At 38.1% G+C, this 24,320-nt stretch overlaps 1 protein-coding gene across 3 annotated transcripts in view; it reads left to right on the forward strand.

Moving 5' to 3' along the window:
* The window catches only part of pcdh17 (protocadherin 17), a 95,349-nt gene that overhangs the window by 36,939 nt on the left and 34,090 nt on the right, over positions 1-24,320 (forward strand). For 2 of the 3 annotated variants that reach the window (XM_088333757.1, XM_088333759.1), the window contains exons 3-4: positions 10,049-10,107; positions 12,063-12,235. In XM_088333757.1, coding sequence (XP_088189883.1) covers positions 10,049-10,107; positions 12,063-12,235 — 232 coding nt within the window. The remainder of the gene's footprint in view (positions 1-10,048; positions 10,108-12,062; positions 12,236-24,320) is intronic. The other variant, XM_088333758.1, reaches the window with a different exon arrangement.

A 24,320-nucleotide genomic window follows, 5' to 3' on the forward strand; every position in this document is an offset into this window, starting at 1 on the left:
GTATTTCCAGTCAGGTATTGTTCCCATAAATTTTTATCCTGTTTAATATCGGTTTCCAGTTTCGTTCCCATCTATTTTCGTCCTGTTTATTATTCTCTCCAGTTTTCGTTCCCGTCTTGTTTGTCCTGTTTATTTTCAATATCCTGTTTCATTATTTATCCTGCCTGTCTGTCCTGTCCTATCGGGTATCGACCCCATCTGTCCGATATCAACTCGGGCAATTGGAATCAATCTCGTCGGTCTCTGGCATCTTGTCTTTCCACGCCAGACCTCTGTCTAACGTGCATGATTCCCCATTTCCCGTAAAATAAAAAGATTGTGTGAGAACGTCATGCGTTTGGTTCCTGATCCCGTTCTGGTTCATGACAGAAGTAGTCTGTTCTTGAGGTAGTATTGACTTAAATAGTGCGCAAAAATATATGAACTATCATATGATTGTGCAATTTTAACAATTATCGTAGGTTGAAAAATAATCATTTATTCTACATAGCATGCACTTCATTGGCTTTCATCTTGCTTCAGGTAGTAAAAATCCTCAAAAAGGCTGGGAAATGAGATGTAAAATGGTGTATTTTGGTCACTTCGAGTCTCATTTTGTATTCTTCCTTGTGCTTTTGAACACTTGTTTTAGGTTGCACTACAACAAACAGCAGCATCTAGTGGTCATATAATGTACACCGTGCCTCTAAGGGTCCAGCGCCCTTTGTAGTCAACTGGGAACAAGTGAAAAGACGAATCGCAAAAATCGTTAGCGTGAACGGCGTGTGCCTCGCACTGGCTAATGGCCGCTAACTCATCGGGACGGGACTCCTCTGGGTTTGAGGTTCACTTAAGCCCCTCCAACGATTCGCCTATCTGTCTTTTTATCCAGTGCAGCTCACTAATTAGATTTGATCGCTTACCATTGGCTCTCAAGTCACCGGCCAATCGATGGACTCTTAATTGTTGTCTAATGTCCGCTACGTAGGTTTTTTTTTTCCGTCGGGTATATACTTCAGCTTCCTTTTCAATTCCCTTCACTTATCTGTGATGTTAACCTCCATCTTTTTGCGTTTCATCCGCTACCAAGTCGTACCATTTTGGCTCGCTCGCTTACTTTGACTCTTTTCCAGGAGGAGTAAACAACAGCTCCCTCGGTAGAAACAATCTCTCTCTCTCTCTCTCTCTCTATTTCTCTATATGTCTCCCTCTCTCTCCCGCTCTCTTTCATTTACTCACTCTTGTTTTGCGTTTCATCCGCTACCAAGTTGTCCTGTTTTGGCTCGCTGGATTACTTTGACTCTTTTCCAGAAGAAATAAACAAGAGCTCATTTGGAACAAACAATCCCTCTCTTTCTCTCTCTTGCTCTCTCCATGTCTTATTTCCTCACTCTTTCTCTCTCCCTGTCTCTCTGTCTCTAAATCTATATATCTGTCTTTTCTGTCTCTGTATGTTAATATTTCTTACAGTCTCTCTCCACTTGTCTTCGTCTATCTGTCTCTCTGTTCCTGTTTTGATCCGTCTCATTGTCTTTCTCTTCTCTCTCTCACACACGCTCACTTTTTCCCTTTCTTTCTGTCCATCTTGAGTTCCCGTTCTATCTCTGTCTCTCATTCTCTCTCTGTCTCTCGTTCTCTCTTTCTTGGCCACATGTCTTTTGGTCTCTTTCGCACTCTGTGTCCGTTTCTTTTTTTCAGTCTATCTCTGTCTTTCTTTCTATCTTTCTCTCTGTCCATCTCAGGCTCTCCTTCTCTTTGTTTGGTGGTCTCTATCCTCTGTCTCTCTCTTTATCCCTCCAGTTTTCTCCCATTCTACCTTGGTCTATCTCTATCTATCAGGATCTATCCCTCCTTTATCTCTGTATCTCTCTCTGTGTCTAACTTAGTCTTTCTTTCTGTCTGTCTATCTCAGGTTCTCTTTCTCTATATCTCCCTGTCTCTCTTTCTCTGTTTCTGTCTTTCTGTCTGTGTTCATCTCTCTTTTTCTCTCCTTATATTTGTTTTTCTCTTTCTAAATATCTCTCAATGTCTATCCCGATCTACATCTCTCTTTTACTTTCTCAGTCTCTTCCTTTCTCTCTGTCTGGCTCGAGCCCTCCTCTCTTTGTATACATTGTTTTTTCTGTCGTTCTCTTAATATCTTTCTTTATGCCTTTCTCATTTTCTCTGTCCTTTTCTATTTCTGTCTCTCATTTTTCTCTGTTCATCTCTCACTCTCTCTGTTTATCTCCATCTTCATTTCTCTATCACTCAGTCCATCCCTTTTTTTCACTCAGTCCCTCACTCTCTTGCTGTCTCTGCGCGTCTTTTTGTCTCTCTTTCTGTATTTCTTTGATCCCTTTCTGTCTCTTTCCCTTGGTGTGTTCTGTCTCTATCTCTCACAGCTTCTTTCTCTCTGTCTCTGAGTCTGTATCTTTTTTTTTTTATAAATATGTGTTTTCCCTCTGTCCATCTCAATTTTCTTTGTTTCCTCCTTCCTTTATGTCTTTCTCATTTGTAAATTCTCTGTCTTTCTGTCTCTCTCATTTTAAATTATTCTCACTCTTTGCCTTTTTCTGTCTCTCCGTCTCTCCCTCTTTGTCTCTCTCTCTTTTTCTCTATCTTTCACTCTCCCTTGCTATGTGTATCTCTGTCGCTCTCTTCTTCTTCATCCCCCCACTGCTCTCTCTGTCTGTCTCTCTCTCTCTCTAACTCTCTCTCTTTCTGTCTGTCTCCCTCCCTTGCTCTGTCTCTCTGTCCCTCTCTTATTCTTCATTCTCCTCTCTCTCTCTCTCTCTTTCTCTCTCCCTCTCTCTCTATTTTTTTCCATTTCTGACAACGAACAGACACAAATCGTTTTTTAAAGGCGCTCATGCGGACAACCAAGAACAACCATGTGTCTGTCGCCTCGTAAGGTGCATCTTGTCGTGCCTTTGGATCAAGTTCAATCATGTGTAAAACTGAAGCTGCCATTTTCTCGGTCGGGCAACCGATCCTCTAACAGCCGAAACTCACGCAAAATCACACACATTTCTCCAAATGACTTAGCCCTGAAAATGTACAAAACGCCAGAGTGGCGAAACAAACCGTTCAGACGTGCTTGTCCCATTTGTCTCAATCTTTCCTTCAGCCTGCTTGGTCAGTCCGGGGGTCCCGATAGGACTGGTGAGGGGGGGTGATTCAGAGGGCAGCCTTTTACTCTTGCTCGCTATCCCGGTGACTTCCATGACCTCGCCTCTTACGCCAAAAAGCACTTGTGGTTTGGCCGAAACGCTTTTACAATTGGAACGCTTGGTCAAAACCGGAGGAGAATATTTATTTCCCTGTTTCTTTCTTTTTATCTTTTATTGCTGTCTTTTTCTTTCAATCCCTCTCTCATTCTCAACCTTTCTCTCCCCCCCTCTCTCTTTTTCTCGATCTCTATCTCTCCATCACTTTCTCTCTATCTCTGTCTTTCTATCTCTCTCTCTCTTTCTATTTCTCCTTTTGTCCCTTTCTTTTTTCCCTATCTTTCTTTATTTCCCTTTAGTCTGTCACGCTCCCTCTCGGAAGAAGAAATCCTCTCGCAACCACCCAAGACTAACTACCGACCCTCCCCCCAAAGTAAAATTTTGTCTATAAAAACCTTTAAATACACTGCTGTGGACTGCCTAACACTGTATCCCATTTTGATCTTTTTTTCTACAAAAATGGGAAAAAAAATTCCTAATAAGAGCAAATATCATCTGCCATCATACCCAGCAATATATATGTAATTTGATAAACACTTTGACTTGCAGTGTAACATAATTTACTCCAAACATTTTACAATAGCCTTGTGTCAACATAATACCGTGAACTTAGGTCCGGCCCTAAGAGAGTGTTTTTTTCTACCATGCGGCCGGGCTAACATGAGTTAAATAAGTAAAACAGTGGAGTGCAACGGAAAACAACCGCTACATGGCAAAAGGAAGAATAAGAACTACTGAGACTATCAGTGACTAAACCGCACCATCATTATTATTTTTTGATGATGATGTTAGCTCCCTCTAGGTGAGGCTCATAGTATGTAAAATACTTGCAAAATGTATTCAAAAGAATGCACGTCTGTAGGATTTTGTCCAATATGTTTTTTCTAATACTTTAAATTAAAACAGATTTTTAGTTTACAAAAATGTGCTGTTTATTTGTGTGTGTATCTTTCTAGTTTTAAGGCATCGATTAGGTTTACAAAGTCCAGCATGGATTTTTATTTCGTATTCTAGAAGCATATTTGGTATTGAAGTGATCCAAGATTGATTTGAAGTAATAAGATTACATTACATGGATTATGATATTTTGATTATGTTACTGATTACATTATTCAACAGGTAACATTTTTAAAGTAACCCTCCCAATCGGGATGATCTCTACTATTACGTGATAACATTGTCGAAAAACCATTTTCAACCTAAAAAATGGCTCTCTTAAATGCAACACCAGAAAAACTTCCATATCTATAAACTCTGGAATACTATTTTCATTATTTGGCATATCTGTATATTATCTATCTATCTACCTTGGTCATATCCCTCAAGAGGGCTGACCGACAGCAAGATAAACACATACAATAACAAAGAAAATAAAAATGGGAAAAAGTAGCAAAAAAAAACACACACAAACATTTTTGGACCATGGCCAACCCAAATGCCCAAACACCCTAACAAGTTAGGGACCTCGGCACCTAAGTTGGTCAAACTTCCGTCCCTCCAGATGAAACGGGACACAAGAAAGCGGCCATGTCACTCGGGTCAGGGTGACACAACACACTCTTCTGTTCAACAGCAGGGCCCAAAAGCTTTTACTGGTTTACCCCTCAACTAGATTTAGACCTCTTTCCTGCAGTGCACTCATAACACCATCCATCCATGTCAATCGGCCTTCTTCTTGGTCTCCTTCCATTTACTTCTGCTGTGTAGATCCTCTTCAACATTCACTCCTCATCCATCCTCTCCATGTGTCCAAACCAACCGAGTACTCTCTTATCCACACGCTTGCTCAATTCCACCACTACTCCGGTTGTATCTCTCACAATTTCATTTCTCAATCTATCCAATCTTGTCACTCCTAACATACTCCTCAAACACTTCATCTCAAAAACATTTAATTTCCTTCTCAAATCTGCGTCCATGCTCCAAGTCTCTGCACCATACAACACAGTCGGCACAATCACACTCTCATACAGTTCCCTCGTAATATCCGTATCTTTATATTACAGAACTTAAATTTAGTGTGGTAGTGAAAATGGTGCAGCTTGTAGCATTAACCCTGACTCTTAATTATCAAGCGCAAGCTTTCTTAGCCATGTCCAAACGTTTTTTCTTTCCTTTTTCTTGGCTGGCTCTGCTGGAGTTCCAGCCGGCAGGCATCCAATTTTTCTAAGCGTTGATCAGATTTAGGTTGTGTCACGCCGATTGAAAAGCACGTCTTAGGATGAGTCCCTGGACGCCGCAAAAAAGAATTTCGTTTTTTTTCCTCCCCAAAACTTCACACTGTTATCATTTCAATGGCAATGATCGGGAACAAACGCTCTTCCTTCCGTGTCCGACCTTTGATTCGTTGCATGGGCGCTCGCTTTCTTTGAATAACGCCTGCGGAGAAAGCGAGTGTTTGAGCGAGCTGCTAAAGGAAAACGCTCAAAGTTCAAAGTATTGAGGTTTCCTACTCTGACCTTCAAACGCTCTTTTTTCATAGCGGGCCTCCGACGAGCGCCAATTCAAAGAGTCCATCGACTGCTGCAGACGGCCGAGCGGCGCGTAGGGAAAAAAACGGCGAGAGGGTTGGGCAATGTTCTCTGATCGTTTGGATCGGAAATATTTGGGGTTCTTACAAGCTCAGGTACATACCCATTTACAGTGAACCCCTGGGGTACATTAATCCGGCATTAATCAAGTCTGAAGTGGCAGGCGGGTTGAGCATGGGTTTCTATCCCGAAGCTCCACTACCCAGATAAATAACATTTAAAAAAAACAGAACAATATGGGTGCTTGGGATTCTGGAAAATGCTCAAATTTAATTTTTTTGTTTTCATGGTTTGAAAAGTGCATGACTTTTCGGTGATGTGCTTGAAATTGTTGCCATTTTTCCCTGTAGCCTGACCCGATAGACCACATATTAAATCAAGACACGTAAAGTTATAAATAATGCAGACACTAGTGTCTGATGTCTTCATTATGCCTTTGCATGTTTTCTCCTTTCGTTATTACGACAGCTGGCATTAGTTTGAATGGTGTTACCATGTGAAGCGTCATCGGCCTTACGCGTCGCTGTGATGTAGACAAGATGCGCGCATTGATAAGTCAAAATGGCGGAATTCAGATCTACAGAAATTTTTTTGTTTATGCTGGTAGTAAGATAGCAACTTTTTTTGGGTGATCAAAGTAAATAAACAAAAAACATGCATTTGATCTGCGCTGCACATGATGACGCACTTAAGAGTCCTACAGAAATCCGGCCGTTGCTTTTATGGAGTTTCAGTAAGGGAATGTCTAGTACAGAAAAATAGTCCATTGTCAAGACACTCATTTGTGCACTGTAACCGCAGCTCTCAAATCTTAGCATTGCTATTTTTTTTTTTTCTAGTAAAATAAAACATTTTTAACAATGATAGAAGCAAAAGAATATAATTTTGAATTTGTTTTTTTTAGTTTTTACTACACTTCAAACAGAGGATTGTTTGTCAAATAAATTGAACAAAACTACAAAATTTAAAATGGAATATGAAAATGTAAAACTCCCTTTTATCATGTTCTAACTTAGTTTAAAGAGTAAAACACAGTGCAAAAAATACATTATTGTATCGTCAACACACACACATTCTCTCACACACACACACACACACACACACACACATATATATATATATATATATATATATATATATATATATATATATATATATATATATATACATCATCTCATCTCATTAGCTACACCGCTTATCCTCAGCAGGGCCGCGGGGGTGCTGGAGCCCATCCCAGCAATCATCGGGCAGTGGGCAGGGGACACCCTGAACTGGTTGCCAGCCAATCGCAGGGCACACGGGACAGACAACTCACTCGCTCATTCACACCTAGGGCCAATTCACCTGAAATGCATGTTTTTGGAATGTGGGAGGAAACCCACGCAAGCACGGGGAGAACACACAAACTCCGCACAGGAAGTCTGGAGCTGGATTTGAACCCACGCAGGAGGTTCCCAAGACATGAACTGTGCCGCACATGCGCTAACCACTGCGCCGCCGTGCTGCCCTTTTTTATATATATATATATATATATATATATATATATATATAACACAGGCATACATGTTTTTCTTTAATTTGTTTATTTTTAGACCATTTTATCAATTTGAAATTAAAGCAAAGTGATATATTCTACCCTTCTTAAGCACAAATTTTGATAGAATGCATCAAAAAACTGAAAATGCTTTTTTTTTTTTTGACATTTAATTAATATTTTTAATAAAAAATTAAAATATGAAAAAACAATACAAATGCATAAAAAATACATTATGTAAATGCCGGCTCAGTACACAATAAAGTTGAAAAATATATTTTTTACAAACAGGACACAGAGAGACACTGAGGACAATTTTTCAGCAATACTTTTTTAAAAGTTTTGATTCTGACAGGCCTCATGTGTGTTTCCTACTAATGCTTTAGCATCGCTGCAAGTCTTTGGTACAATGGGTAAATATATTTCAGTTTGTTTCGAGATATTCTGAACTGACTGAAGAGAAAGAACGACATTGTGGGAAATAGTTCAGCCAATAGCACGTTGCTTTTTTTACGTGGCTGTGACACAAACCAATAACAGACCAGCATCTTATTTGATATCGTCTTAGAGACTGAAGCTTTTGGGAACGGGAAATAATTTGTTGTTGATGTGGCATAGTGGGTAAAATACTGTCGCGAGTGGCTGAAAAGACATCTTACTTCACACTATAAAGTAAAAACTTCCTATCCCAGGGGTCTATAGTACCTGTGTCAGCGATCACAGGCCTCCCTCATCTTTCTACGTGAGAGCACTTTTACCTATACCAGTCAACTTCCCCCACTGAACCTCACACTTGAATCATTTATCAAGGCATTGTGGGAGGTAGCTCAGCCGATAGCATATCTGTATTGTCAACATGCATGTTGTTGGTTCTTCCCTTGGCATTACTGCAAGCCTTGGGACCCATAGCTAAACCAAAAATACCAAAGTCATTTACGCAAGATTCTGAACTGATCAAAGAGAGACACATACATTGTGGGATATATTTCAGCCAATACAATATTGTCATATTCATGATGCTGTGACACAAACCAATAGCAGAGCAGTATTTTATATAACGTTGACCAATAGCATATAGCTATCTCAGAGTCTTGGGAAATAATTTGTTGTTGATGTCGTTCAGTGAGGAGGCTCGGGGCCGAAAAAACATCGTATTCCGCACTGTAAAGTCAAAACCCCATAAGGTGGGGATGCTGTATCCCGGGGGTCCACTTGTACTCATAATAGACTTCTCTCATCTTTCGAAGTGAACATTTTTTTTTTTTTCACAATTAGCGGTGGACTTCCCCTACTGTACCTCACACTTAAATCGTTTATTAACTTTGGTTGTTTTCATGCACAGCGGCGGGAGTTCCTTTAAAGGCCAGTCAGCGCTGCAGGATAACGCTGCCCTTTTTCTACCAATCACAGTCATTAAAAATACTTCCACGCTACATTTTTCACAAATTAACGGTTCAAAGCCGAAGTACCGATGAAAATGGAGTCGGTACTGCTGAGGAGTCCATTTCCTGTTAATAGTGGCCGAGTTTATGGAAGCGATCGAATCCGATGCAGGAAGGTTTTCTTGTTTTGTTTTTTCATACAAACGTTTTGTAACGCTCGATGTGCACCCTCAAAACTGCACGTTCAGCATGCTGCATGTGATGTGAAAAGGTTTTATTATTTTTATTGCTGACATTCTGATTGTTTTGTTGCATTCAATTGCGTAAGTAATTGATCCCTGTTGTCAAATGCTTTTGCTTGTTTTTGGGGGGACATTTTCCAATTTATTTTCCAATTTTTGGATAATAAAAATCAAACAATTAATTTACTATTGATTAATAAAGCAAAAAACAAATACTGTATATTTTTACTATATTTATTGTTCTCTGCAAAAATAATAGTAATATATATAACAGTGGTTAGTTTGGAGGTCATAGGATCAAATCTTCCTGCGCTGACTTTGCATGTTCTCCCTGTGCTTGCGTGGGTTTCCTCCGGGCACTCCGGTTTCCTCCCACGTTCCAAAAACATGCATTTCAGGTGAATTGGCCGGTCCAAATTGTCCCTAGGTGTGAATGAGCGAAAGAGTTGTCTGTCCCTGTGTGCCCTGCGATTGGCTGGCAACCAGTTGAGGGTGTCCCCTGCCCACTGCCCGGAGATGGCTGGGATGGGCTCCAGCCCCCCCCCGCGACCCTAATGAGGATAAGCGGTACGGCGAATGAGATGAGATGAGGGCAGCATGGCGGCGCAGTGGTTAGCGCATGTGCGGCACAGTTCATGTCATGGGAACCTCCTGCGTGGGTTCAAATCCAGCTCCAGACTTCCTGTGCGGAGTTTGTATGTTCTCCCCGTGCTTGCGTGGGTTTCCTCCGGGCACTCCGGTTTCCTCCCACATTCCAAAAAAAAAATGCATTTCAGGTGAATTGGCTGGTCCAAATTGTCCCTAGGTGTGAATGAGCGAGCGAGTGGTCTGTCCCCGTGTGCCTGGCAACCAGTTCAGGGTGTCCCCTGCCCACTGCCCAATGATTGCTGGGATGGGCTCCACCACCCCGCGACCCTACTGAGGATAAGCGGTGCAGATAATGGATGGATATTCCTATAATTTGTATAGTATGAAAGTAGATAATTCCTCTTTGTTTTGAAATAGTTTTGCTCATTTTTGATTCCCTACATATTTTCTTTTTTTCTGATTAAAATTAAAATAAACAATTTAAAAGATAAGCAAAATCATTTGTTAATGGGACAAGATGAGTACAAAATTATAAAACCAAAATATTAGCGGATACAAATAGATGTACTTTTTTCCTTTTCAGACGGACAGTTTCCCCACCGAGACTAATTACATGGGAAGCCGGCAACAATTTGTTCAAAGGTAGGTTGCAAATTTATCAACTCTTACTCGTGAGATTTGATTCTTGTGATAATTGCCATTGACTGTCTGCAACTGTTGAGCATGTTTTTTATTGATTTTAAAATAGTTTGCCTTCATTTTTAGCATTGTTGCATTTGTTGTCGAGTATTTGTAGCCGTTAAAAAGAAGATCAATGATAAACACATAGTTTATGCCGATTAACCAATTAAATGCTGATCTGATTTTTATTGCAATGTTAGTGCCATAGTCTCTATTCATTTGCCCCTTGTCGGCATACAATATAAAATCGACTTATTTTTTGTTCAATGTTTTTGTTTGTCCACTGCATTAAATCAGCAGTTATGCTTATCAGTGATAAACCTAAACTTAATTCTTGAAACAGGCAAAAATATATGATAATTAAATTACACACAAAATGACCAAAATTATCCTTCAACAGGAAACACATTTTTCATTAATCATACATACACGTTATTTTTTCAAGTTTCAAGATTCAAAGTGTTTATTGTCATATGCACAGTAAAGAACCATGATTCCCTGCACAATAAAATTCTTACTTTGCTGTCCACACAGTTGCCAGCGTTGTAAAACCAAGAAACTATAAGAGACCAACTTGATATTGGATGATTTTTATTTCTATGGTAGTGTTATGGTCTCTATTTTGCCTGTCGTCCATGACGTCATCCAATCCAAAAAGTCTTTTTATTTTCGATTTTTCTGTTTTCTCCACAATAGCTCAACACTGAAAGACCCTGAGTTGCTTCACCTTTATAAGTAATGTAATTTGAAGTATTTTCAAACTATAAACAAAATCAAATAAAATAAATTACCGTATTTTCCGCTCTATAAGACGCACCGGGTTATAGGGCGCACCCCGAAAAAATAGTTTTTGGTCCTATAGTTGACATACATAAGACGCACCGGATTATAAGGCGCTACAATGGGAACGTCGACAAAACAGGGAGATAGTTCAGTCAAACGTATTACCCCCTTAACATTCCGAAAGCTTGCAAAGACGCAAATACGTGTCGAGAACACGTGCGGATGCGGTGTCTGTACAATGTAACTCAAATGCATCGTTCCATCATTCGGAAGGTTAAAGTCTTGGGATTCAAGAAATGCCAACCATTCCTTAGTTTCTATTTTCTTTTTCGCTCGCAACTTTACTGTGCATATGACAATAAACACTTGGAATTGAGTTTAATTTAATAATAGACACTCCATTCCATCCATTATCTGCACCGCTTATCACAGAAACATCGAGTTCAGTCTCAAACAAGATACAGGGAAAATATATAGCCGGAGTAGCTCACCGAAGTCGTTGTGTTCAATAATAACGTGCAGCCATGGTCCTCTTATATCCGTGAGTGTAGTAAATCCAGGAGAATAAAATATTTACAAATACAGAATAGTAAAAAATGCTTTCTCTATGCCGTCAACCACGTGCTATTCACATTCATCTTTTTCGGCCAATTGCAGGCTTTGTTTTGCCGCTTAAGCCTATGCCAGCCTGTAAATGATAAAAAGAATCCACCCCCTTGACCTCCGAATAACTTTAGCCAATAGTGATCGATTCAACTGATGATTGACACATCAATGAAACGCCGGTAAATAAATCCCAGCATACACCGCGGACTACTTGGCGTTCGGGGGAAAATCTAGTCGGCGGCTGCAAGTTAGTTGGAAGACTTTGCGACTTAATTTTGATCCATAAATAAGGCGCACTGTATTATAAGGCGCATGGTCAGCTTTTGAAAAAAATAAAGGCTTTTAGGTGCGCCTTATTGTGCGGAAAATACGGTACATGTAAACAGGGTAAGAATTTTTAAGTAATCATTTGGCGATTGGTATGGTAGCGCTATGTTACATTTATATTATTATCTTGTCTTTGACGGCTAACGACGCACAATTTTCTGTCTTCCCTGTGGCAGCTCAATCTTCCTTTTTTTCCACAGTAGTTCAACGTTCAAAGACCCGGAGCGAGCCAGCCTCCGAGACAGCGGCCACGGGGACAGCGACCAGGCGGACAGCGACCAAGACACCAACAAAGGATCCTGCTGCGACATGTCTGCCAAAGAAGCGCTCAAATTAAAGGCAACGGGCGTGTGTCCGCCTCCGTTGGAACAAGGTAAGCTTTGTCCAAATTGGATTTCGGGAAAACCCATCGTAATCGGTAATTCCGGCTATGAAAATGTATTAAAATCAAGCTTTGACGAATATAGTCGTCAATGGGACAATAAACTATCTAACCTAATCTAAACTCCTTAAAAATCCAGATTTGTGTGTGTGCTTGGGTGTGTGTGTTTGAAATGAAATGATCTGCATTTCTATAGCGCTTTTCAAGACAATGACTTCCCAAAGCGCTTTACATTGTGCTTTACATTTCCCAAAAGCAGCCGTGATCTGTGCAGCCATGTAAGGTGCTAACTTGCGTATTGGGGGTTCAGTGTCTTACCCAAGGACACTTCGACATGTAACACGGACAAGCAGGGATTCGAACTGGGATCCTTTGATCCCAAGACGAGCGCTCTACCTCCTGAGCTACTGCCGCCCCGTTTGTATCTGATTTATAGGCTCCATAACGACTGAACCTGTTTCTCGTAAAAATTGACACAGATGTATTTTAGGCTTTTGCAAGTGTCTTTAGCTAGGTTTAGTGTCAAGGCACCCGTAATAAGTACCAACAAAATCGCCAAACATCTGCTTCTGTGTGGTCTACTTTCATGTTTTTTTTTACTCCCACTGGCAACCCTGTGGCTTATAGTCAGGTGCGGCTAATGTATGTACAAAATGTTTTTCCTTTAAAAATGTACTGGGTGCGGCCTATAACCAGGTGCGCTCTTTCATTCACATTTTATGGTACTTGTAATATATCTTAATCTTCGACATCTTCGCTGTCTTAAACGTATGTCTTGACACAAAAAATAATCGCTGCTTTTTTCTAATCTTTAGAAGGTAGCCATGCTTACCTTATTTTATAAATTTTATTACTTACACATCTCCATCTTCGGGCTTATAAACCATTTTTAAACTTTAACATTGTTTTGCCCCCAAAAAATCGACCGATTTTTAAAAGTGGGATATTTTCTTAATTTTATAACTCATTCCAATCGCTGTTAAAAAAAAGTTCGGAAATCAAATATCAAATATCTGTCTTCCAGGCTGTTATAATCTTTGTTGTCTAAAACCTAGCTCTTTCCACCTATTAATGTATCTTTAAAAGATCACCAGGGCTACGTTGTTTTATCGTGTTTATAACTCGCCATTCTCTGCCGAAAAATAAAGTTCAGGAATCAAGTGGTAAGGATTTGTCCTTAGGGCCTTGTTATATCTGTCAATTTTTGACATTTTCATCATCAAAAACGCTTGTCTTGACAAGCAAAAATAATAGCCGTTTTGTTTCAATCTTTAAAAGTTCATAAGGACTTCATTTTTTATAGGTCTCATAACTTTGTGCTTCACGCTGTTATAAATCTGTCAATCTTCTTGACTAAAACTTGCGTCTTTCCAGAAAAAAAGATATTCATGACTTGGTTCAGCTCTTTTAAAGTCTGCAATGGTGGTGTCATTTTATTTTACATTTCAATACATAACTCACTCCAGCCTCTGCCCAAAAATAAATAAAGAAAGAATAAGGAAATAACAAGGTTCTTACAGGTTCTTGAAGTCCTTGAAAATGTTTGAATATGACTGGGCTTTCAAGGTTTGAATAGTGGTTGAATTCTAAGTAAATGCTTGAATATGTCGCCATGTTTCCCAACAGTCCGATTCAATATCCCACATATTAAATGTAGAAAAATAAAATCAAGTGTGTTTAAAAATGACCCTGACGCTGCTCTCCAGTGGTTTCGCTCTGCCATTGCATTAATTCTTTACTCATGACTAACGGCAGCTGGCATTAGTTTGTATGGCGTTATCACGAGAAGCGTCATCGTCCCCTATGCGTCCCACCCAAGATGCACGGTACTGGAGAAATTGTATAATTAGTTTTGAAAGTGCTTAAAAAGTGCTTGAATTAGGCCATGAAAAAGGTGTATGAACCCTGAAACAAATACAAATTAAAAACAGGAAATTACACTCTCACAACGACTGCACAATCTTTTTAACCCGGTCCATTTCATTGGCAAAGATACCGCGAAAAAAGTGAGAAAAACAAATGACGTATAATAGTAGTAATATGCCACAACGTTTCCAGGGCTAGCGTTAGCAAAACTACCCACTGCCATTTTCCTTTATAAAAGACGACAAGGCCATTATCTTTTTATAAAGCTGACTTCTTCAGGCTCCCCATTTAGTCCCTCAACCCTCGACACACATCTCTGAAATTTTGATCATGGAACACGGAAAATAACTTAGTGAGCGGCGCTGCGCCGCCACGCGCTGATAAAATATGAATAATTATTCTTTGCGCGGCGGGTCGGGCAGATTACACATGACATGTGTTGTACAATAACTCCCTTCGGTACGAGTCGCGGTTGCAGCTAGCTCGAGTCCAAAAAAGATCGCGAGTTAGCTAGCGCTGGGTAGGGCCGAGATAGTACTAGTGACATGCTAATGGTCCAACAAGGCTGCAGAAAGCATTCATCGTAGTCGTTACTTACTTGGTGAAAAAAAGATATTCCCGTGATTGAGATGAGAGGTAATCTAGTTAACGTTATTCCGAACTACGCGAGAGAATATTGAGTATTTTTGTAATAGCATTTTTAATTGCAGGAACAAAAGGGCTATTAAGGTAGGATGAAGACAATTTGTGCTAGATTGTTTTGGCCCCAAAAATGATAGAAAATTTTAAGATTATAAAATAAATTCCTCTTTTAGGGAACACTAGTTTGTTAAAATGTCTGTGCGGGAATAATATATTTCAGGAGAAATATGATTGTGGGGTTATAATAAGTGCTAATCTAACTAGCAGGATTCAGAACTACACGACAGTATTTCTGCTTAATATCAATATTATATTTGTCTCTTTTGTGCAAAATATTAGGATTTACAATAAAATATTCCCCGAAAAATACACTAGTGTGGTTGTAACCAGTGGTAATCTTGTTTACGGAATTTTGAACTACGCAAGAGTATATTGGATGCAGGTTATTTTTGTAATAGTGCAATTAATACGTGTGACAAACTGACCATCGTGGTAGGACAAAGACGATTTGTAAAACCTTGTTTCAAAAGAAAACAAAAAACATTTGAAAGCCTTATAGAGTATAGTCATGAAATGAAATGAAATGATCTGCATTTTATGTAGCGCTTTTCAAGTCAGTGACTTCCCAAAGCGTTTTACAATGTGCTCCACATTTCCCAATAGCGGCCTTGTATTGCAGCCATGTAAGACGCTAACATGCTTATTGGGGGTATTAAGGGTTCAGTGTCTTACCCAAGGACACTTCGACATGTAACACGGACGAGCCGGGATTCGAACTGGGTAACAAGTTTAATTGGCTTTGCTGTGCGAAATATTGTGAATTACGATAAAATATCCTACGAAAAATAGGTATTTCTGGTTATAATCAGAACCAATTTTGGTAACGGTATTCCAATCCACGCGACAGTATATTTAAGGTAAATTCTTTTTTCAAGAGTGCAATTCATATGAGTAACCATCGCGGTAGGACAAAGACAATTTGTACTATGTTGTGTCAGCAAAAAATAAATTAATAAAATATTATAAAGTATGTTCCTTTTTCAGGGTTACACAAGCATGTTTATTTTTTTGTGCTGTGCTAAATATTTACAGTAAAATGTTCCCAGAAAAATACATTTGTGTGCTTATAACGGGCAGTACACGAGCTATGTATAATATATACTATATGTTATATATATTTAAATCCCCTCCCTTCACTTCAGCCTTTGAACAGCTTTAATAAAAGGGATGTCATGCTTTGCCGTCGGCCCTCCCTTGCGTCAATACGAAGTTTCTGATGTAAGGACTCACATTTTATTCGGTCGGTGTTCGAGGTTTAATTTGAATGAGGTTCTCAGAACATTGACGCACATGTGACACATTTAGAGGACTTGAATATATTCCAGCATAAAAAAAAGGCCATTAATGCAAACACATGCTACATTTGGAGGGTAAATTAAAGCATATAGGGCAGTGGAGGGCAAACTTATGTCTCATCAGGCTTTTTCATCCAGTCCGCCAAATAAAAAAGGTCAAAATATAATGACCATATATATATATATATATATATATATATATATACAGTATATAGGCAGCACGGCGGAGCAGTGGCTAGGGCTTTTCCGGCACAGTTCTGGGGTCATGAGATCGAACCCCTTGTGTAGAGTTTGCATGTTCTCCCCGTCCTTACGTGGGTTTCCTCCGGGCACTCTGGTTTCCTCCCACATTCCAAAAATATGCATGTCAGGTTAATTGGTCCGAATTTTCCCTTGGTGTGAATGAGCGAGTGAGTTGTCCGTCTCTGTGTGCCCTGCGGATAATGGATGGATGGATGGATGATTTTATATATATATATATATATATATATATATATATATATATAGTTCTGCAGACGCTCCTCTAGTTACAGCCATTCAACTTACGAAAAACGGTAGGTACGATAATTTTTTACCCGAACATTGCTGTGAGTTAGATTTTGTATTGTGTGCTCCTTTTTCTGAGTAGAGGACAGTGCTTTTTTCCGCCGCGTGGCGCTGTGAGAGGTCACCCAGCATCCACCCCGAAGAAGACATCTGGCCTCTACTTCCTAGTTCGTGTGTAAACAATCTGCACTTTATCTCTAGAGCGCTAAGAACTTTGACATTTTTTATTGTTTAATATCTCGTGCATCCATTCGATATAGTTGGTGTAAAGTGTAAAGAAGAGGCGAGGCGTTTCTTTCTAAATGAAAGTGGAATAAGAAAGCTTGATGCGGTTGAGAAAATGGTTGTGTCGATTTTTTTTTCTCCGTCCACTTTTTACCACGGAGGAAATCACCTAACTGTTCCAAAAGTAAGTTAAACTTAACTTTATTTATTTTGATAGTCTAGTCATGTTTATTTGTATAGCCCTTAATCACAAGCAGTCTCAAAGGGCTTCACAGACCACAGAATGTAAACGCCTAATGTGTAGCTTTGTACTTCAGTACTATGCCTTATCATTCAACCTGTTTTCTAACGTTATAGAGCATATTATTTTATGAAACGTTTATTTTTCAGTTTCAAAACAATACATGTTCCTTATACAAGCCTTAAACATACTCATATAAACATTAAACATACATTCCATACAAAATATAGCACTAAAGCAACTTACGAACAAATTCAACTTACAATCGTTCCTAAGTAGGGCAGCGTCTGCACTAAGGAAAAAAATATTTTGGTGATAACTATGTCCCCAACGTCGCTTCATGTGTCTTCACCAAAAACACTAATCCAGAAACATTACAACAGAAATACAACAACAGTAATATTGCAACATATTAAATAAATACTACTTTGGAAATTACTTCTACAGAAATGCGAAAAAATCCCGCTACAGTAACACAATAACACAAAAATACGACAGAAATAATATGACAGGAAAAGGCAAAAACAACTACAGTATTACAACAATACTACAAATATACTACAAATAGTTGCCCACCTCTGGTATAGGGGATGTTGTTAATCTATTGATGAGCTACATTGGAATGTTGACCTTACGCTAGCACAGGATGAATATTTGCACAAAATGTCACAGCATTTCATCCAGGAAGAAAGGAAGTCTGTGCTACGTTCGTCCTCGTTATAACTCGAAAATCGTATATGGAGCACATTTCCTGACTATAAATTGCACTTTTTGGAATAGGTTAGTCGTTACTGAAATATTTATGACTTATTTATGAGAAAATACGTATAATTTTACGCGAGGGATATTTATGTTTCGGAGTGAAATGGTATATATAGCAAAGAATTCCCAAACTATGTCTGGTGTGTCATAGGAATCGGATTGGTGATTTTATAATTACATGAAAATAAAATGTGTATAGTTGTCAATATAACAGGTCGGCGCCTTGCATGGCTGCATGGCCGCTATTGGTGTATGAGTGTGTGTGTGAATGGGTAAGTGTGAAACACATTGTAAAGCGCTTCGGGAGGTCTTCATTGACTTGAAAACCGCTATATAAATACAGACCATTTACCATTTATTTATTAGTGTATGATGCACACCACACATTTTCATTAAACATCCATATATGATCAACTTAAATATTTGAAGTGACACATTTTGTTGAATACCTGTGACCATGAATACAATTGACAATGTAAACTATGAAGGTGATACCAATATATAAGTTAAAATTTACATAATATTCAAATAAACCAAAGAGTTGTTTCCCTCGTTGTGCTTTTTTTGGGTGTATGTATATCTTTCAGTACAACTTTGTTTTCACCATTCTCTGTTTTGTGGTCAGGATACAGCACTTTCACTGCCGTGAGCCGGGTTTGATTTCCTTTGCACCTTTGTCTTATGATTGAGATATTTTAGACTTATTATTCATTGCACATATATGGTAATATAATACAGTAAAACCTGGTGTATAACACACACGCAATCCTTGAGTTCTTTTTTGGTAAAAAAAAAGTGCTTTATACACAAAAGAATAGAATATTCCCAAACTATGTACATATTTCTAAAACTATATGAAAAAGTGGGTTGTATTGTAAAAAAACAACACAAAAACTGTCATTTTTTTCTAGAAAAGCTCATGTGATTGGGGTATTTTGTTAAAACAATGGAAAATTGGATTAAATTGGTCCATTCTTGCCCTCATCTTGGGTTATTTTGAACCCCACTGTTGTAGATGTGAATATTTGTCCTCCAGGGCGATATATTTCTTCCACATATTAATTATCTAAAATTATTTGTGTACAACACGTATTTTTATCTTTATTTACCCCAAAAATAACTCAAAGTTTGAGTGCGTGTTGTATGCAAGGTTGTTACTGATTTTGTAAAATGATTGATCAGTCAAAAAATATCGCTGACCACAATTGCAAAACAATGTAATAGAACGAGAATCGAACCCGGGTCGCGACATTGAGATTACTGAATCCTTACAACTTATACAAGCAGTGAATTAGATGACAAACGAAAAGGCAATACATTTTATCTCATAATCACACTATTTTAATTTACGCTAACAGAGACCAATGTTTGAGAACGGAAAAACAGAAAGTCAACTTGTAAGATACTTTTAATGCAAAAAAAAAATATGACAAGGGATATTAAATATATACATAGTACATTTTAAGTCAATTCATGTTTATTTGTATAGCCCTTAACCAAAAGGAATGTCAAAGGGCTGCACAGACCACTGATTATTGCAAACTACAGACTATTATTACATCAACCCCTGATCTAAAACCTACATGAGGGCAAGGGAAAATTAGGTGTGCGAGGTATACACGAGTTTGTGTTATACACAAATAAATATGGTAAGTCTGACAAAAAAACCACAGTGATAAAATTACCTAATTCAGTGTAAATGACAGATTTTCATGTAATTTTTCCTGCCTAAAGATAAAATATTTTAAAACATTTTAAAATATATTAAATATTTTAAAATAAGAAAAAAAAACACTTAAAAATAAGTGACATACCATTTTAGAAGGGAATTTTTTTTTTTAAAGTATCGAGTGCTTAGTTTGTGTAAAATATAATAAAATGTGAAACAACATCGTAGAAAATATAAAATTAGTTTTAAACTCAAATTTATAAAATTAGGAAAAAAGACTACAGTAAGTGACTTTTTGTGAAAATGGGTTAAGGTTACCATATGTTTTTGCAATGGCAGCATATTTTTGTGATGAATTTCAGGAAAATACCCCAAAATTGAAAAAAATACTCAAATAAGGAGCCTCTTTATCATAATGGGGTAAGAATTTTAATTACAGTTTGAGTTTAATTTGTTGATGAATTTTAGTAAAACTATCTTAAAATGAGTATGCAAACTAAAATAAGGGACATTTTCTGACAATGGGTTAACAATATTGATAATGTAATGGCAGTAGAATTTATCTGTAAAGTGAAAATATTGTATAAATACCAACAAATAAAAATAAGAGACTTTTTCCGACAAGGGGTACAATTCTTTCTTTTTTGTATTTAATTTGATTTTTTTTTTCCAATGTGAAACAAAACTTAAATGATGTGAAAATACCTCTTTAGCATTAAATAAGTTTAAATTTTACATCCACAATAATTGCCATAATTGTCTATAGTCGTCAATGGCACTGAATGAATAAATGGGTTGAAATAAACCCGGAGGCAGTTTCGATGATCATACCAATATGAACCGCTAAATGGTCTTTTTAGGCTAATTACATCTTTTCTCCCGACTCCTCCCTCTTCCCATTTCCTCATCGGGCGCTATCGATTGCTAAGATCTCGCCGAAACGCCTGCGCCTGTCTGTTAGCGATAGCGTCGCGGCATCAATTATTCGCTAATTATAACTGGCAAAAAACATGACTGATAAACTTAAGCTTAATTAATAAATTGCTAGCAATTTTGCGCTGCTAATTAATCAATTTGGAAAAGGAGACATGATGAGCGAATTCTTGAGGTCATCTGGAGTAGATAGTTTATAATTGGGTTTAGCGGTTAGCACGTTGCATATGTCAAGAGGTTCTAGGTTTGAATCCCTGAACAGTGAAGATGTATTATTTTAGGTTAGCAAAATACTTTACAGGCTAGCTTCTTTCACATGCCATGAGAGACAATTTGGTCTGGGAGTTTGTTTTTCAATCTAAGCTAGCATTAGCTACTCATTTACATGAATCACATTGAATCATAAGAAATTGAGATGTTCTCATTTTCATTCTAACTGTTAAATGAACCACTGATAGCTTTTATAAAAAATGTATTAGCAAAACCAAATGTTTCAGATGAAAGCAACGAATTTTCTTTATAAATGTCGTGGTTGTGATTCCCAAAACACACACACAACGCCTCCTGGATAAGATGATGTTTTTGGGTAAACAAAGTCAGCTGCAGCGAGTTAACGGTCTAATCTCATATCAGGCAATGTCCCCAAACAAGGAGACAACATTGCAGTAAATAATATACTATATATACATACATATCTATATATACAGTATGTTGGTAGCTCAGGAGATAAAGCGTTCATTTTAGGATCAAGAGGACTCGGGTTCGATTCTCGGCTCCTCAGTGTTATATGTCGAAGTGTCCTTGGGCAAGAAACTGAATCCCTAATGCCTCCGGTAAGCAGGTAGTTGCCTTGCATGGCTAATGCTGCAATCGGTACATGGCTAAGTGTGAAACACATTGTAAAGCGCTTTTGGTGGTCGTCATTAACTTGAAAAGCGCTATATATATATATATATATATATATATATATATATATATATATATATATATATATATATATATATATATATATGTATATATATATATATATATATATATATATATATGTATATATATATATATATATATATATATATATATATATATATATATATATATATATATATATATATATATATATGTATATATATATATATGCGGCCCACCTAAAATTACTGCACTTATTTTTTAATTACTCAGCTCGGTGGCCTTGGGGGTATGGTGCCCGCCCCGAGACTGGGAGGTTGTGGTTCAATCCTCGGCCGAGTCATACCTAAGACTTAAACATTGGTACCTGTTGCCTCCCTGCTTGGCGTTCACCATTAGGGGTTGGAATTGGGGGGGTTGGTCACCTAATGACTCCCAAAACCTCAGTTGGGTTGAGCGAGGGGGCTGGGAATCCCCTCCTCTGAATCAATCTCCCAAAAAGAGTCAGAAATGACTCTAGCCACCTCCCACTAGGGGGATATTGCTGTGGTATATATATTTTTTAATTATCCTTGATCGCATATTAGTGCGAAAGGGGTCCGAGCAAATTTTTGTGTGCAAAAAAGGGAACTATACTCATGTGGCTCTTTTTGGCCATTTATTTTAACAAAAAGTGAACTGCAATGTTGCAGATATTTTTGCCATTAATTTCACCCAAAAGTGAACTGCATTCATTATCCTTGATCGCATATTGCTGAGAGCATTGACTGTCAGAACACGCTTTTGTTGGGCCTGGCTTTTTTTTTTTTTTTTTTTTGCCTTTTATCTTCCTTGAAATGAACTGCACTTGACAGAGTCTGCCATCACATATCCCCGGTTGTCAACTTTTGTTTAGAACAGGGGCCGGTATCGTGCATTGTTTTCAGTTTGGGCTGCTGGGGCATGTCATGGTGGCCCACCCAAAAGAGCTGCACTGAACTGGGTCTGATCCATTTCCCCAGTATGATATTTCTGAGAGTGGGGGCTGAGAGATCAAATTTCAATTCATACATGTAGAGCAAAAGCACATTTTCCCCTCCATTTAACCCTGCCCCACCCGATCTGAAATATGGGTGTTCGGCATGGTTTCAATGCTCGATTCTTCATTGACGGCGAAACATCTGGCGCGGGTTTTCGTAATTAATCTGCTTACAAACATTGTTTGGAACAGGTAACATATGGGCCAGTCCCGCTTTTATCATATTTGATTATATCTGGCACTTTAGAATTTGATTAATTGAGGGGGCATTAACTTTTTTTTTCCTCATTACATGAGACCCCAAAAATACGACATTAATCGATTCTTAGGTGAGAATGGGAAAGATAAATTGCTGTAAAGCAAGGTATATAAACATATGTTAATTGGCTAATGCCTTCCAATTCCCCAGTATTCAAGATTAAAAAAAAAAAAAAAAACTAAATCGTATATAGTATGTATGTATTACATACATCTATATGATTAATTATTAATTATTATGAAATATATATATACATGTAAAGAAAAAAATTACCTTGGATAGGCGTGACTCGAGCTGGTAGAGTGGAGTAGTGGGTGGATACAGGGGGGAAGACGGCGGATATAAAATCATATCAGTCTTGCCCTAAAAAAATGTCGTTGCTTTAAGCGCTTTCTTATTCATAACAATTGTCCTGATTATTGCTTGGTTATAGTCATACAATTTAAAGAGGGTAGTGGTCCGTGTGCCTTCTTCAGATTTCCTGATAATCACATGCTTTGTTTCCTTAGTTATCATGTTTTGGTTTCCATTTATTTTTTTGTTCTTTTTTGTTTTCTTTTGTATCACTGTCTTGGAAAATACTAGCTCAACTACACAAAATTTGTACCTTGAGATTTGGAAATGAATATATATATATATATATATATATATATATATATATATATATATATATATATATATATTGTCATTATCTCTAATACCATTTTCATTTGGCGGGCCGGATTAAAAAGCCTAATGGTTCACAAGTGGCCCGTGAGCCATAGTATGCCGTCCCCCCATAGCCTGTCCTTTTCCAATTTGAAAGTGAAAAAAACTGGTCTAAAGAAAAAAGCGGCAGCAGTGAGCTTTATCACGGTTATAATTTAGCTGATAGATACAATCATGGGATGATAAAGCTGTAATGGCTCTTACGGTGAAATGAGATGTATTTTTTGACTCATTGCGTCCATAAACAAAGTCTAATTATTCAGCGCTGTGACCTCGGAAAAAGGATAATGTCGCAGATTTACGGCTCGTGAGAAGGAGTCGGAGAGATCCATCAACTGTTCTCGAAGCCGCCCGATTGGAGAGCGCCGGCGGAATTAGAATCCAGGGGTGAGGCTTCCAGTATGGAAGCTCCATAGGGCCAAAATGCAATCGATAAAAATGTCCTTTCGGAATAAAAGAGCTAAATATCAGGGGGATATGTAATAAACAGTCTTTGTTATGGAATATCTTCCTACTATTAATTAAAAAAATCAATTAATTATTTTCTTACAGCATACTTGCCATAATAATGGGGCGGCAGTACCTCAGGAGGTAAAGCGCTCGTCTTGGGATCAAGGGATCCCAGTTCGAATCCCGGCTTGTCCGTGTTACATGTCGAAGTGTCCTTTGGTAAGACACTGAACCCTTAATACCCCCAATAAGCAGGTTACCGTCTTACATGGCTGCAGTACAAGGCCGCTATTGGGAAATGTGAAGCACACTGTAAAGCGCTTTGGGAAGTCATTGACTTGAAAAGCGCTATATAAATGCAGATAGTTTCATTTCATTTCATGTATTTTAATTTAATTTTCATGGTCCTTTGAAAATAAGTATTTTTCCAACAAAGGTTGTTCTTGATCCTTAAGATCGATTGTTTTTTCCTGGACATTTCTGTAGCTCCGCCTCT

Source organism: Urocampus carinirostris, chromosome 4, assembly GCF_059441175.1.
Source record: "Urocampus carinirostris isolate Australia breed hairy pipefish chromosome 4, RoL_Ucar_1.0, whole genome shotgun sequence".
Lineage (NCBI taxonomy): Eukaryota > Metazoa > Chordata > Actinopteri > Syngnathiformes > Syngnathidae > Urocampus > Urocampus carinirostris.